The sequence below is a fragment of the Passer domesticus genome, chromosome 23 (genome assembly GCF_036417665.1).
Source record: "Passer domesticus isolate bPasDom1 chromosome 23, bPasDom1.hap1, whole genome shotgun sequence".
In the NCBI taxonomy this organism is placed as follows: Eukaryota; Metazoa; Chordata; class Aves; order Passeriformes; family Passeridae; genus Passer; species Passer domesticus.
In genome coordinates, this window is record NC_087496.1 from 4187932 (window position 1) to 4201937 (window position 14006).

General features: G+C 47.3%; 2 protein-coding genes across 3 annotated transcripts; both read right to left on the bottom strand.

Annotated features, from left to right (window-relative positions):
* Positions 1 to 114: 114 nt before the first annotated feature.
* Positions 115 to 2570, bottom strand: LOC135285538 (uncharacterized). The gene is made up of 2 exons (XM_064397885.1): positions 2528 to 2570; positions 115 to 1902 (listed from the first exon to the last, which is right to left on the bottom strand). The coding sequence occupies exon 2, from the start codon at positions 1805 to 1807 to the stop codon at positions 809 to 811; it is 999 nt and encodes a 332-aa protein (XP_064253955.1). The 5' UTR covers positions 1808 to 1902; positions 2528 to 2570; the 3' UTR covers positions 115 to 808.
* Positions 2571 to 6252: 3682 nt separating this feature from the next.
* LOC135285503 (uncharacterized) lies at positions 6253 to 10061 on the bottom strand. 2 transcript variants are annotated; one of them, XM_064397843.1, is made up of 2 exons: positions 9904 to 10061; positions 6253 to 8184 (listed from the first exon to the last, which is right to left on the bottom strand). In XM_064397843.1, exon 2 carries the CDS (start codon positions 8164 to 8166, stop codon positions 6997 to 6999), a length of 1170 nt encoding a protein of 389 aa, XP_064253913.1. In that variant the 5' UTR covers positions 8167 to 8184; positions 9904 to 10061; the 3' UTR covers positions 6253 to 6996. The 2 variants fall into 2 exon arrangements, with proteins under 2 accessions (XP_064253913.1, XP_064253914.1); XM_064397844.1 differs by lacking the exon at positions 9904 to 10061 and adding an exon at positions 8974 to 9079.
* Positions 10062 to 14006: the final 3945 nt, after the last annotated feature.

Sequence of the window (14006 nt, forward strand, 5' to 3'; positions counted from 1 at the left end):
TCCAGTCTGAGCTCCTTGACCTCCACCCAGCCAGCACAAACCATAAAGCAAATGCCAAGTTCTGTAAAGCCAAATTCTGTAAAGCAAATGCTCTAAATGAGTCACAATTGGAAGTTTAGCTTTTCATCTTTCATTTTATTTGGTCTAAGCACAGCAAGCCCAGTTGGTGCTCCAAGAACTGCAAGGAAATCACCAGGGAAGGAGCAGCTTTCATTCTGAGGCCACTGCTATCAACACTCAGCATTTTACCAAACACTTTACCAGCTGAAAAGGGTAAAAACATCAGTTCTGGCATTGGAGTCAATGCAAATATCAGAAATGAATTATCAGAATATTATTAACCCAACATTTCATAGCAGTGTTAAAATGATTTAACATTTATTGATTCCAATTGCAACAGACATCACACAATGCATTTCCAATAGTGGTGACAAGTCAGTGGGGTGAGAGGACAAGTGTAATTAATAAATTAGACATCACTTAACCCTGTGCAGCCACACACAGGGAGATACCCATGAAGTGCACAGCCCTAGCCAGGGAATAAATACATAAATAAATACATAAATACACTTGCTGTACCATGAAGCAGCCCATGCCCACACTCCCAGCAGAGAAAGGAGGGCAGTGCCACTTGCAGAGCAAATTTTAAGTTTAGCATTGTAGTTTTCACTTTTTCAAAGCAGGTTCTGCCACCACCACCCTGATTTCTGGGTCCTTTGGAGCACAAGCCCCATGCGGCAGGGTGGAGGCAGCAGGGTGGAGGCAGCAGGCTCAGCTCTGGCTGCAGACAAACCCTCAGGGTGCTCCTTCAGTGCTCCTCTTGTTCTCCCTCACTGCTAATTTCGATTTTCTCCTCGTCCTGCTGGGTTTCTGGCAGGCAGGCTGGGCTCTCCTCTGCTCTCTGCCCATCACCACAGGGCTCAGCCATCTCTTCAGCTTGCCCTGCCCCACCAGCAGTTCCTTCCACACCTTCAGGAGCACCAATCTCACCTTGTCCCAGCTGGACATCAGGTGGGCCTTCAGTTCCTTCTCCCCCCTGCTCTCGTGCAGCTCTCTGCCCATCTGTCATGTCCTCTCCTGGCTCTGCAGCCTTCATGGCCAGCTCTGGCTCCTCCAGGGGACACGAATCATCTGTGGTGTCACCTGCCTCCTGCATGGGCACCTCCCAAAGAGCCTTCCCAACACAGGTGTCCTCTGCAGCACCGCCAGCCCCGGCCTCCTGCCCTGCACCCCTCAGCAGCTCGGGTTTTGCATCAGCCTGGCCCTGGGCAGGCTCCCCGTGGTCAGCAGACACGTGGACATCAACCTCCACTGTGGTGCGAGTGGGAGGCGTCACCCCCTGCTCCCCACGGCGGGGCTCAGGGGACAAAGAGCTGCCAGGGGGATGCAGAGCAGCTTCAGCCTCACTGCTGGCCTGGGGATTTTGGGATCTTTGTGTCTCTCCAGTGAGTTCCTGGCGTTCCAGCAGCTCTAGGTGAGGTTTGACTTCAAGCTCCTGGGACAGCTCAGCCCCTTCTGTGTCTCCAGCAGCCACAGGGGCTGAGGCCTCGCTGTGCTGTGCCCTGGGAGAGGAATCCGAGCCTCCTTCCTCCTCTCCGAGTTCACTTCCAGAAGCTTCCAGCACCATTGTGGCAGCAGGAGGCTCGGGGCGCCTCGGGCCCCTCCCGACGCGCGCGGAGTAGAAGCGGCCCTCCCCAGTCCAGGTGGCTGCATCGCAGCACACCCGCGCCGTCCTCCTGCCCTTGGCCCTGAAAACCACCCTGGGGCACACACAGGGCCTCTTGTTCTTCCCAAAAACACCTCCCATGGCTGCAGGGGAACGCTGAAACTCCGAGTTTTCTCCTGTGAGGCTGCAGGAGGAGCAGGGAGCTCTGGCTCTTGGAGGAGGAAGGGGCTTCACACCTGTGGAAATGGATATTTATTAACCCACTCATTAGGGTGAGTTAATTACCCAATTGTCCCCCAGCAGGAGCCCAGGGATGGCAGGAATGAGCTGAACAGGTGGAATTGTACCTGGTGGGGCCAGGGGAGACACAGAGACCTTTTAAGAAATAAAAGGTCTGAAAAGAGGGGGAAAAGACACAATTTGTCAGTCAAAGCAGAGCATTCTGGAAAACAGTGGCAGGTCTCAGGAGCCACTCTTCATTCCAGACAAGGAAATGTTTAGACTTCCAGTAATAGATGGGAGCAGGAGGGAAGAGAAGCAAGGCAGGAGGAAAAAATTACAGATAAATTTGAAATTCACAGGACACAGCAGGGTTTATTCCTGAATAATAGCATTAGGAGAGGACTGCGAAAGACAAGCAAAGTAAAAGGTAAGATAACATCTCCCAGCACAAAACTAATTCAAGAACTGAGAAGCAAGGCCTGCCTTAAACATTGAAATGAGCTAAACCCAACAAAATTACTTGTGCTCAAAGAGGCCCAGACTGTAAAAACGTGCATGAATTAAAGCAAGGAACCCATCCCATAAAAACCAAAGAGCAAGAGAGCTGCCAGACCCACAGAGCTCACACGGCCTGCTCACCAGCACAGCTCCACACCCCACTGAAGATGCTCACCTGGGAGGCAAAGCCCTCACCTGGGCTTAAATAGGAGGGGGGGGTCACACCCAACCCCTTCCCCCCTTGACTCCCAGCCTTAGTTCCAGCAGATTCTAAAGTTCCCTTACTCTTTTTTTTTTTAATTTCCCCAGGCATTTCCAAGCCCTTGGGAACAGGATGTGGCTGTGCTCCTGTGTGCAGGTGGTGGGTGATGAACTTCACTTTGGTAATTGCCATTGGATGTTTAAAATAAAGCTCAAGATTTACACAGAGCAGCCGCGGACAAGACAAACTGACCTCTGCTTAGAAGTGGTGATGCCAAGTGGCAGAAAAACCAGGCTGGGTTTGTGTATAACTCACAAATGACAATACTGGCGTTGTAATTTCCCATTTTATTTGATATTGAGCAGTTAGGGGTGAAAAATTACCCCCCTTTCCCACTTGTGTGCTGTCTTCAGCTGGCTGAGTGGTGCAATTAGCAGTTTTACAGTGGCTGCAGATGATTTGAACCATCCCAGGCACAGCTGATCAGCCTCTGCTGGAGCTGACATTCCCCAGCCCTGCTCGTGTTTGCTGCCTGGGAGAGAGCTCTAAAGGGGAATTGGTCACACGGGCAAAACACAAAAGCAAATATCCATTAAAAACTAACTAATCCCAGCCAGGAGCGTGAAGGCAGGGCCTAAATATCCACTGCCAGCAGCACCAGTGCTGTGGAATGTAAAAAAAATCAAAATGCATGCATTCCAGGCTTCTTTTATTTCCATAAAAACCCCTCAAATCTACAATTTTGGACGCCAGATCTGGTTCAGCATCCTGAACTTCGCCGAGCTCCGGTGGCTCCCTGAGAGCAGAGAACAAAGGAGGAGCACTTGGCGAGGTAAATCCATGTGTGCAGCCAGAGCTGGGGCCAGAGCAGGACAATGAGCCCCGGCTGCCTGCTGATGTGCTCCAACATCTGCTCTGCTCGATAACAGGCAGGGCTCTGTGCCTTGGTGGCACTGCAATGTCACATTGCCATGGCTGGGAGGGCCTCACTCTGTGTCTGCTGTGCTTTCACGGCTTTTCAAAGCCTTTTTTTGTTTAATATTTCTTTCTCGGCTTCATTGGAAGTAAAACTCAGAGGCAGGGCAGAATTTATTTGACTATTGGAAACTTCTCTGAACTGATCCATGATTTTCACATGTGACAAACTCAGATGACAGCATGTGCAGAGTGTCACACAGCCCTGGCTGAAAGCTCTGGTGGCTTTGGGGACGTTGATGCTTGGCAAAACAACACAACTGGAAGGAAATTGCATCCCCATTGTGTGAGGGAATGTCAGGCACCGCAGCACATGGATTTCCAAATCCTGCAGATGTTGCAGGGATTTATTTCAGTGCTCTGTGCAATGGGAAGATGCTCAGCCATCAGCTCATCACGAGGTTGTTGGGATATTTCTGACATTTAAAGTGTAGAATTTAAAATATAGATTTAAAGAATTTCCTACCCTTGAATCATGGTGAAATATGGAAACATATGAAATATTTTAGTTTAAAAGGCCCAACTTTGACCCATTTGAAACAACCCAGAAAATCTCCTGCATGTGAGATACCACAAGCGATGGTAACATAACACACACAACTGGAGGGAGGAAAATCCTCCTGTCAGAGCAATCTCATCTCCTTCCTTTACCAGGCTTACTCTTTGTTCCAAAAGCCTTTTCCAATCTCTGCTACTTTGATATATTTAAAAGGGCTGTTCTAAAAAAAACATACACTTCTTTTTTTGACAAATAAAAGGAAATAATCACAGCTCCTCCAAAGAGCCGGGCTCAGCTGTCAGCCAGGATTGTGCTGCAGGATGGAATGCTGCACAGCAGCACCATTACAGAGCCTTCCATGGCATCATTGCTTACAAGGAGCAGGCTGCAGGCAGCTCGGGGCATCACTCTTTGTGTTTGGGTTTTTTTATTGCAGAGTTCAAGCTGTTAGCTCTTTACAGAGCTGTTACTTCCAAATGGCAAAGCCTCTTGGTGTGTTTGGTGTGGCACCAAAGCCAGGGATAACACCCTGGTTCAGCACAGAGCTGGCATCACAAGAGGAGGACACCACAGGGCTGAAAAATCTTCTCCTCGAGGAACAGGAAGGGTTTTCCACCACTGAGCTCTGCAGCTCTGGTTTTCCAACTTGGTCTTGGAAACTCTGCCTGGCCCCTGGCCCCAGGCTCAGAAGCCACAGGCCCAGGACTCTCAGTTGTTAGTTTGGTGTGGCATCAAAGCCAGGGATGATCACCCTGGTTCAGCTCAGAGCTGGCACCACAACAGGAGGAATGGTTGTCCATTTTGTGACCATTTTTGACTTCATCTAGGGTCTACCCCTGGCTAAGCTCTTGTGCTGCCCAAGGTGGATCTGTTGAAGCCTCCTAATAATCCCTACTTTATTCTTTAGCTCTGTCTAGTTTCTCTTCTAGGTCAGCCTTCTCAAGGCATCAACTACAGGGCTGAAAATCTTCTCCTCAAGGAACAGGAAGGGTTTTCCAGCACTGAGCTCTGCAGCTTTGCTTGTCCAGCTGGTGCAGAACATGGACTTCATCTTGGAAACTCTGCCAGGCCCGTGTCCCCAGGCCCAGAACTCTCAGTGGTTAATCTGGAGTGGCATCAAAGCCAGGGATAATCTGCCCCCATTCAGCACCAAGGAGGAGAACACTACAGGGCTGAAAATCTCCTCCTCAAGGAATAGGAAGGGTTTTCCACCACTGAGATCAGCAGATTTGCTTGTCCAACTTGATCTTGGAAACTCTGCCTGGCCCCATCCCCACACTGAGGAGCCACAGGCCCAGGACTCTCAATGGTTAAAGAACATTTCCTGCAGCACAGCTCCTGCTCAGAATCCTCCTCAGCAGAATTAGATAACCAGCTCATGGTCACAAATGTGATTGAGGCTGATTTCCCTCGGGGTTACTTATTGAAGCCTTTTCCCTGTCTGAATTTGGGGGAGGCTGGGACAAAGAGTGGCAGTGAACACACCCAGATCCTTCCTAGACAGCAGCAGCAGTTGGTAACTTTGGGAGAACAAAAAAAGTAACATAAATGAGTTCAAACAGATGAGCTTTCAGTCAGCTTTGTGTGTGTTTATTTAACACCTTCAGGCCCAAGCAGCCCATGGTTTAATAGCACTGCAGACACAGCCCACCTGAGCAATAATTGGAGTTTATTGGCTCAGAGAGCCTTCTGAAGAACAGAAAGTGTTCCAGGCACCTACTTACCCCCAGTACGCAAAGGAAGACTATCTTTACACACAGGGGACTTTGTCAGCCTAAGGGCAGGTGGAAGGACAGAAGTCAAGGTGTTAAAAAGCCCATCCTTTTCCCAAAGTGTTAAATCTCATCCCCAACATCTCTGGTCACACTCAACCCTTACTCCTCAGCCATCAGCTCTGTGCAAGATACCAAAGAGGCACCTGCAGGATATTTTGTCTTGCACTTTTCCCATCAGCATCCCATTCCTCAAGCACTCTGCAAAGCCTAAAAAAGAATCTCCAATCCACCACCCTCCCTGCTCCCCACATACACACCTCTGGGCACACTTTGTGGAGTCAGACCTTGCTCAAAAAGCTCATTTAAAAGAAGTCAGTCCCTATTTCTCCTTTGAAGTGTAAAGAAAAGCACTCACTCCACAGTTTTTGCCATATTCTCTGTTCTCATTTATTCCCAGCAATTAAAACACACTCAGTTTGGGGTTTTGCCATGATCTTTAAAAGTGTATTTTATTGGTAGCACAGTGGGAGGAACATTAAAAGTCAGTAGATTTCAGCTGCATACACTGACTTCTGCATTCTGATCAAGACTACATTTTAACTTCTGCATAAACTGCACAGGTCACACAAACACTTCCACTACTACAAGAGATACAGAACAAGCCAGAATTAGGATTTCATCATCTTCCTGTGAAAATTTGTTCAACATTGACATGAAAGCAGGAAGCATCAATTCAAGAGAATTATTCAGGGAGGTAGTTTAAATATTTCATTATTCTGAGGTAGCAGGAGAAATGGCTGTTGGCCTCACAGAAAACATCTGACTGCACACAATTAGAGGAGCGGTTTTCTATTCTGTTCCCAGACTCTTCAGACCAAGGGATGAGACCTCCCATGACCAAACCTCACTGGGGGAATGCAGCAGCATCAGCTCAGTGAGATCCTGGCTCGAGTGAATCAGAGAGGCATGATCTGAAAAACACCTACTGGGAAAGGCAAGAAACAGATCTGTGACTGAACAATCACTCAGGAGAACACTGGAAAGCTCTGTAAAAACTTCACAGATCTGTCTGACAAGAGTTCCTGAAGTCTGGGACACATTCTGCAAAATCCTGAGTCCAACAGCTGGGGCTGTTGGGGGTTAACCCCTTCCTGAGGGCAAGAGCCTCATCCTTGTCCCTGCACAGATGTGACCCCAGGCCACCTGAGGACCAAACATCTCAAGCTTCAACTTTCTCAGCCTCTACTTCCCCACTGCTCCCAAGCACTTCAGGCAGTGAGGAGGGCACAAGTGGGAGCTCAGCTTCTTGCTGTACAGGAACAAAAGTTGCTGGTTCTTCTGGAAGCTCCACTGCTGGCTGAATGATCCCATCCTGCAGCTCTGCCTCAGGTCCTGGGGTGCAGCCCCTGCTCCCCTCCTGTCCCAGCTCACACAGGGCTCCATCCTGGGGCTGCTGCAAGATCTCACTCACTCCTGCAAGCCCTGCACAGCACAGGCTCCCCATGGCCTGGGCGGGTGGCACAGTGCCCTGCATGCCCTCCTTTAGGAGATCCAGCAGCTGGCTTGGTGGCTCCAGAGACGCCCACTGTGGGCACAGGGGCTGCCAGGACACCACAGAAGAGGAATAGATCTCAGCCACCCCCCTTGTTATGCCCTCTGAAGGGCTCTGCAGGGTCAGGAGAGACATGGCTTCCACCAGACAGCTGAGCTCAGCCCTTTGGGCAGCCTGGGGGCTTGTCTCAGCAGCTGCAGCCCTGGCTGTGCCCTCCACGGGCTCGGGCCCTGCCACCTGCACAGCACACAGTGACAGGTCCCTGCCCACGAGAGCCCCCAGGGTGTCTGCAGGAGGTTCTGGCTCAGCTTCAGCATCGCTGGAGAGCTCCACGAGGCTGGGGATATTTCCCTCCTGCAGGGTTATCCCAGCACAGGGGGCTCCCTCACTGCCAGCCTCAGCCCCCAGGGCTGTGTCTCCCACAGGAACAGCAGCAATAGGTTTGATTTCCTCTTCTGTCTCACCCACTTTCTCCTGCTGGCTTAAATCTTCAACTTCTCCTTCAGCCTCCTCATCAGCAGGGGCTGCAAAGAAATCCATGGGGTTCCAGGCTGGCTCCCAGCCTTCTGCAGGGGAGCAGGGCTCTCCATTCTCCTCCAGGGCATCAGCTGAGGCCTGGTGGTCCTGGAGCAGCTCCTTGGAGCCCAGTTTGGGGACCTTCAGGGCTGGGGTGGAGGGCTGTGTGTCCAAGAACGTCCGTGTGTCCAAAAATGTCCGTGTGTCCCCGGGGCTCTGCAGGATGGGCTTGGTCTCGCTGGACTCTGCGTTTGCTGCCTCCTGCTCTCTGCACCTCTCACAGAGCACACAGCACAGCTGCTGGCTGAGGCTGCTGCCCATGCTGAAACCTCACTGCACCTGCAGGAAAAAAATGGCATTTTAGCACTTTTTAGCATTGATGTTCCCTCATGTTCCAGAGTTTGGTGGTTTAGCTCCCACACACACCTTCACATAGTATCAAAACAGCCCCCAGCATTGGAGGGAGAGGAATGATGGGGAGGACTCTACTGATATCAGAAGGCTAATTAATTATTTTATTATACAATACTATATGACAATATATTACATTACATCCAAACTGAATCTTCCAAGCACTCAACCCTGCACTCATCTCATGACTGTCAGCCCTCAGTCCCAACTCACACACACACCTAGGCCTGACAGGCCAAGGAAACAAAACACCTTCACTCTGGGTAAACAATCTCCATATTGCATTCTGCTTTGGCACAACACAGGCACAGCAAATGAGATAAGAATTGGTTTTTTCCTTTCTCTGAGGTTCAGAGAATGTGAATCTCAGAAATCCTTGGGAAGAATTATGCCTTGCTTTTTCTCTGTGAAGAGAAGTGTGGCAACACCTTCAGGCAGGAAGAATGGCATTTTATCAATTTTTAGCATTGACGTTCCCTCGTGTCCCAGAGTTTGGTGGTTTAGCTCCCACAGACGCCCTCAGGCAGGGCCCTGCTCCAAAGCACAGCCAAAGCCTGGCCTTTGCTTCTTCCAGCAGAACCAAACTGAGCTCCCCACATCTGGGAATATTTTCACACCTTGGGCAAGTGTGGCAAAACCACCAGTGCCCAACCTGAGCAGCGCAAGTGCAAGGGAGTTTCAGAGCCCAAACCCCAGCACTCAATGCAGGATTCCCACCAGTCATCAGGCAGGTTTGTTAATTAGCAGAGTAGCAATCAGCACCCAGGAGTAGCTGCTGTTAATTTGACAAATAGCAGTTCAGGTGCAGCAGTTTTACAAGGGCAACTCCTTCAGCTGGAAGGGAAAACTTAGTTTAGACTTGCAACTGGAAAATAGATTTGCAACCCCACAAAATAACAACAGACCCACCCAAGCAAATGCTCCTTATTAATTACAATAAAAGATTTGAACTGCCCACAGAGGAAATGATTTTTTTCTGATTGAAGCCACCAGGGGTGGGACAGAAAAAGCCAGTTTCAGTCTGTGGACTCAACAGCATCATCCATTAATTATGTTGCACAGACCCAGGCCCAAATGTTTTGGGGCACCACATTTTCCAGCTTCAGAACAGCCCTCCAGCCTCTCCCCCAGCATTGTGTTTACAAGAACTGTTAGAAACATTGAAATCTGAAGGCATTAATATAAGATATGGGTCCTTAAACACCAAAATAGTGTGCAAGCCCAAGTTTATTTTCTGCCTTCATTTTGCATCACAACAGAGTACTTGGCTTAAGAACCAGAATTCCCAATGGTCAGATAGTTTCTTCCAAATTTCTACTTTTATATTTGTATTTCCTCTAAGAAAATGACAAAAAAAAAAAAAACCTCCAAAAGAAAGTGTTTTATGTTGTCCTCTGAACACTTAAAGCGAAATTAAACCATTAACATACTTTCATTAGAAGGAGCACCAGTTCTGAGTAACAGTTTCATCATTTGAATGAAAACTAAAATTAAACCTACATACCATCATTTGAGGGCCCAAAGTGAGCTAAAAACCACACAGGATAATCCCAGCACTTTATAATTTACATATTTTCCCACCACCATAATTAATAAAAAAAACCTGAAGAGCTGGGTTAAAAATCACGGGTAAAAGTAGATACCTACCAGCTTAGAACAAAAGAAACCACAGAACACAAGAAAAAACCTCCCAGGTACCTTTTGGAGCTCAAGCTCAACCTAAATACTGCCAAGGGGTCACAGAAAACCACTTCCCCCAGCTCCTGGAGCATCAATCCCCTGAACCTTTAGTTCCTCCCCACTCTTTGGGAGCAGCTGTTATGGCCCCATCCTTTATTTTACAGCTGACAGTGCTTTCCTGCTCGTTCTGTGCTGCTTTTTAGCAGCAAAATAAAAATAAAAAGACAGCTTCTGTTTATGGCTGAGGAGTGACCACCAGAAATATCCTGGAATAACACAGTGGCATAAAGCAGAGGAATATTCCAGGAGCTGGATGTGGATTTGGGATTACCCGTGGGTAATTTGGGAAAAAATCAACAATCCAGGTCAAATCCAGCACTGGGAATGAACCTGTTGCAGTTGAACCAATGGGCAGTGCATTGATATTTTAACATTAAAATTACAAAAATAAATTCCATTAACACTAAATAATTGTTATTTTAAAAGGAGCTTTTTTATTTATGGTTCACCCCCAGTCTCAGCTGACAGAGAAGGGGAATGATCTCTTCTGAGAAGGAATAAACATGAGGTAAGATAAAGTATTTTTGGTAAGATTTTTTTTTGCTTTTGACACCTTCTAGCTGTTTCCACAGTTCTCACAGCCTGTGAGCCAGCCCTTAATCTACTTTTATGAATGTCCTCGTGACTTTATCACCTGTAAATATGATTGATTTGGGACAAATTTAGCAAAAATGCCCCTTCAGGCTCAGTCAGGTAAAAAAGGCTTTCAGTCAGAGTTGGACAAACAGCAAACAAAATTATTAAACCCAGAGAGGGCAGAGCTGCCTGCTTTAAACCTGTTCTCCCTGTTCTCCACCTTCCCTTTATCCTTCCATATCTATAAGTATAAATAGAAGTATAAAATTATGTATATAAATATAAATATGAAACCTTACCTAATTAATACTTGTAAATCTATATTAAATAACTTCTGTATTTTTAGTAGAATAAATCACAAAACTCTGGATCACAGCATCCATCCTGCCCCTCCAGCCACCCCCTCCAGCTGCCTGCTGGAGACAACTTTGTGTATTTTAGGAACTAGAAAATGGAAGCAAAACACTTTCAACAAATTATTGCTTTAATATCAGCACTTGCAGTTAAAATGGAACAGCCACACAATTATGCTGTATAATTAAAAAACCCAGCATGATAAAGCTTTTCTGTGGCTGGACTGGAAAAAAAGAACCCAAAATGTCCTTTGGGAAGGGGACATTGTGTTGGTGCACAATGGAATTCCTTGACCTCAAGGAGAAGGAGCAGCTCCAAGCTCCTGTTTTTCAGCAAACTATTTGAGGGACCTGCAGAAAAATTGGTACAGAGTTCCCCATGGGGTAAACAGAGCATCCAGGGAGTGATTCCTGCCCTGGAATTACAAGCACAGCTCCCAGGATGGGCAGTTTGATAGCGAGGATAATTTATTTTATATAAAAGTTTATGTTCTGTTGCACAAGCCTGGATGTTGTCAGGGTTTAAAATGGAGTGAGGGCTTTCCCTTTGTGGGGTGAGGAGCAGCAGTGATGCCTTTTTGGGCTACCTAGACAAAATTAAGGGAATAAAAAGCAGTTCTATTTATTGAAGGGCCTTTGGGTGCATTTAGGGCAGAAAAAATCCACCCAAAAATAGATGATGGGTCATGGGTTTCACACTTTTATAAGTTTGGTCCATTTGCATTTTGGGGGTCAATCTGCCAATTCCAGCTTCAGCCAATTAAGTCATTGACCCCAAGTTTGCTCCCCCAACTCCCTTTTGTTTCCATCTCTCAGCCTGAGGCAGTGAGGTGTCCTTGACTGCCAGGCCTGGAGAGGAATTGTTGTGTCTGCCCCAAATGGGGAAGCAGCAGCTCCCACTGTGTGTGGAGTTTGGAGTTCTGCACTAAAGAACTGCAGAGTTACAAATACATGAAAAATATAAAAGCTGAAATCCTAAGGCATCAATAGGAACTCCAACACACCAAAATAGTGCTTTAACAGGTGCTTAATGGCACCAGGATTTCACCAGGCATTTCATTTCCCTTTCTCATGTCCCTAGCAGGTGGCAGAGGAATGTTCACCACATCTATCAAACACAACTGCACATCATAATCTGCTGTTAATCACAGAGCAAATTCATTAGGATTTACACACCTCCCTTATTTTAGCATCTGGACATGTGACAAACAAAGCTCAGCCCACCAATTTGATTTTTCTGAGCATTATTTCCATCCAGTTTCTCTTCAGACTTCAGCACATGCAAGATGACATTGATGCCATTTAAAAATACGTGCTTGTGACTTGAATTTAAATATTGTAACTTTGGTTTTTTGACCTGCTAACATAATAAAATAAACAAGATAAATCTCATTTTACATGTTTTAGTATTTGCATTTACAGCTCTGGAGGAAGACATGCACTGGAGGGACAAGGAGTAGTGAACAGCAGACATCAGAATCTCTACAGAACAATGCAAATTATGGGTTAAAAATATATTTTTTCTCCTCAAACCTTGAAGCACATCCCCCACCTAAACAGTGCATGCTGGACTGAGAGGAAACAGGGTTAACAAACAGCTGAAATAGGAAAAAAAAATGAGACAATTTAGCAGCACAGCAAGTGCAATATGGAGTTTTTAAAGACGAGGCTGCTTTGAAGAGAAATGGAACTGGAGAGCCTGGGGTTCAAAACAGCTTTGAAGAATCCATGTGGCAAATGCCTTTTCAAGGCAGAATGTCAAAGTCTCACTGTGGAATTCTCAATTAGAGACCAAGACCCCTTCACCTCATCACAGCCATTACCAAGGGCTTTGGGGTTCAGCCCCTGCACGGAGGAAATTGCAGGAGAGCTGCATTATCCCAGCTTTTAGGCTGGGCTTTTAGGCCGGGCTTTTAGGCTGGGCTTTTCTCTCCCTTCTCTTACCCAGTTCTTAGGTCTGGTTACAGCATCACAGAAAACAGGAAAAAAAAACCCCAGCTTTGTTGTAACTGGTGGCTGAGACAAGTGGAAAACACTCAAACTACAATTCCAGCTGCAGTTTTCCTCAGGTCCAGCACTGGTTTTCAGGCCATGAACCCACCCATGGTCTTCAGAAAACTGCAATTGCACCAAAACTGTAAAATCTGTAGAGATTGAATCTGAGAATCTGTAGGGTGTCCTCATGCCTACAGCCAAGTCTCAGTAGCACAAAGCCTGATGCATTAAGAAGCTTCACTAATGGTGTGGAAAAATATTTGAAGCTCTATGTTCAGCTGTTGAGTTCTCCTGTTCAGTGTCCCAGGAGGCAGATACTCATTTAATACCCCAGAACAGAATCAGTTCAAACGTGCATCTGGCAGGAGCAGGCAGCTCCATCACCAAGGACAGATCCAAAGGACACTGGGAATGTCACTTTGGAGCAGTCCCTGCACATCCATCAGGTCCCTCATATCCCACTGCCAAGAGGAGCACCCAGCCTGCAGCAAAGCCACATAAAATTCCTGTGGAACTCCCAGAAATTGGGAATTTTGTTTGGTGTGAAAATTCAGACATAGAGAGGCTGTTTGGTGACAGCTGAGGGAGAATAAGCACCAGTCCTCCCCACTGGAAATGGAGCACAGGAAGGGCTTCAGACTGAAAGAAGGGAAATTTAGGATAGCTGTTAGGAAGAAATTCCTCTCTGGGAGGGTGGTGAGGCACAGAGAAGCTGTGGCTGCCCCTGGATCCCTGGAAGTGCCCAAGGCCAGGCTGGACAGGGCTTGGAGCAGCCTGGCACAGTGGAAGGTGTCCCTGCACTTGGAACAAGATGATTTTAAGGTCCTTCCCACCCAACCCATCCTCTGTTTCTATTCCATGAGTGTAGCCTGCCAGCAGAGTGCACAGTTTTACAGAAAATTAAATCTGCCTCTTTGACTCCCAAACTTTTCTACTAAAAATCAGTGCAGGGACATTCTCCCCTGTGCCCAGAGCTGCTCAGGGGCAGCACCACAGCCACAAGAGGCCTTTTGGCCACTAAACTCCATCAGTTTAAGAAGCCACGTGCTGGACAGAAGACAAATGGGAAAATATTGAATTTGCTGG

Coding starts and splice junctions, on each gene's coding strand:
- LOC135285503 (XM_064397843.1), bottom strand. CDS start 8,166: ATGGGCAGCAGCCTCAGCCAGCAGCTGTGCTGTGTGCTCTGTGAGAGG.
- LOC135285538 (XM_064397885.1), bottom strand. CDS start 1,807: ATGGGAGGTGTTTTTGGGAAGAACAAGAGGCCCTGTGTGTGCCCCAGG.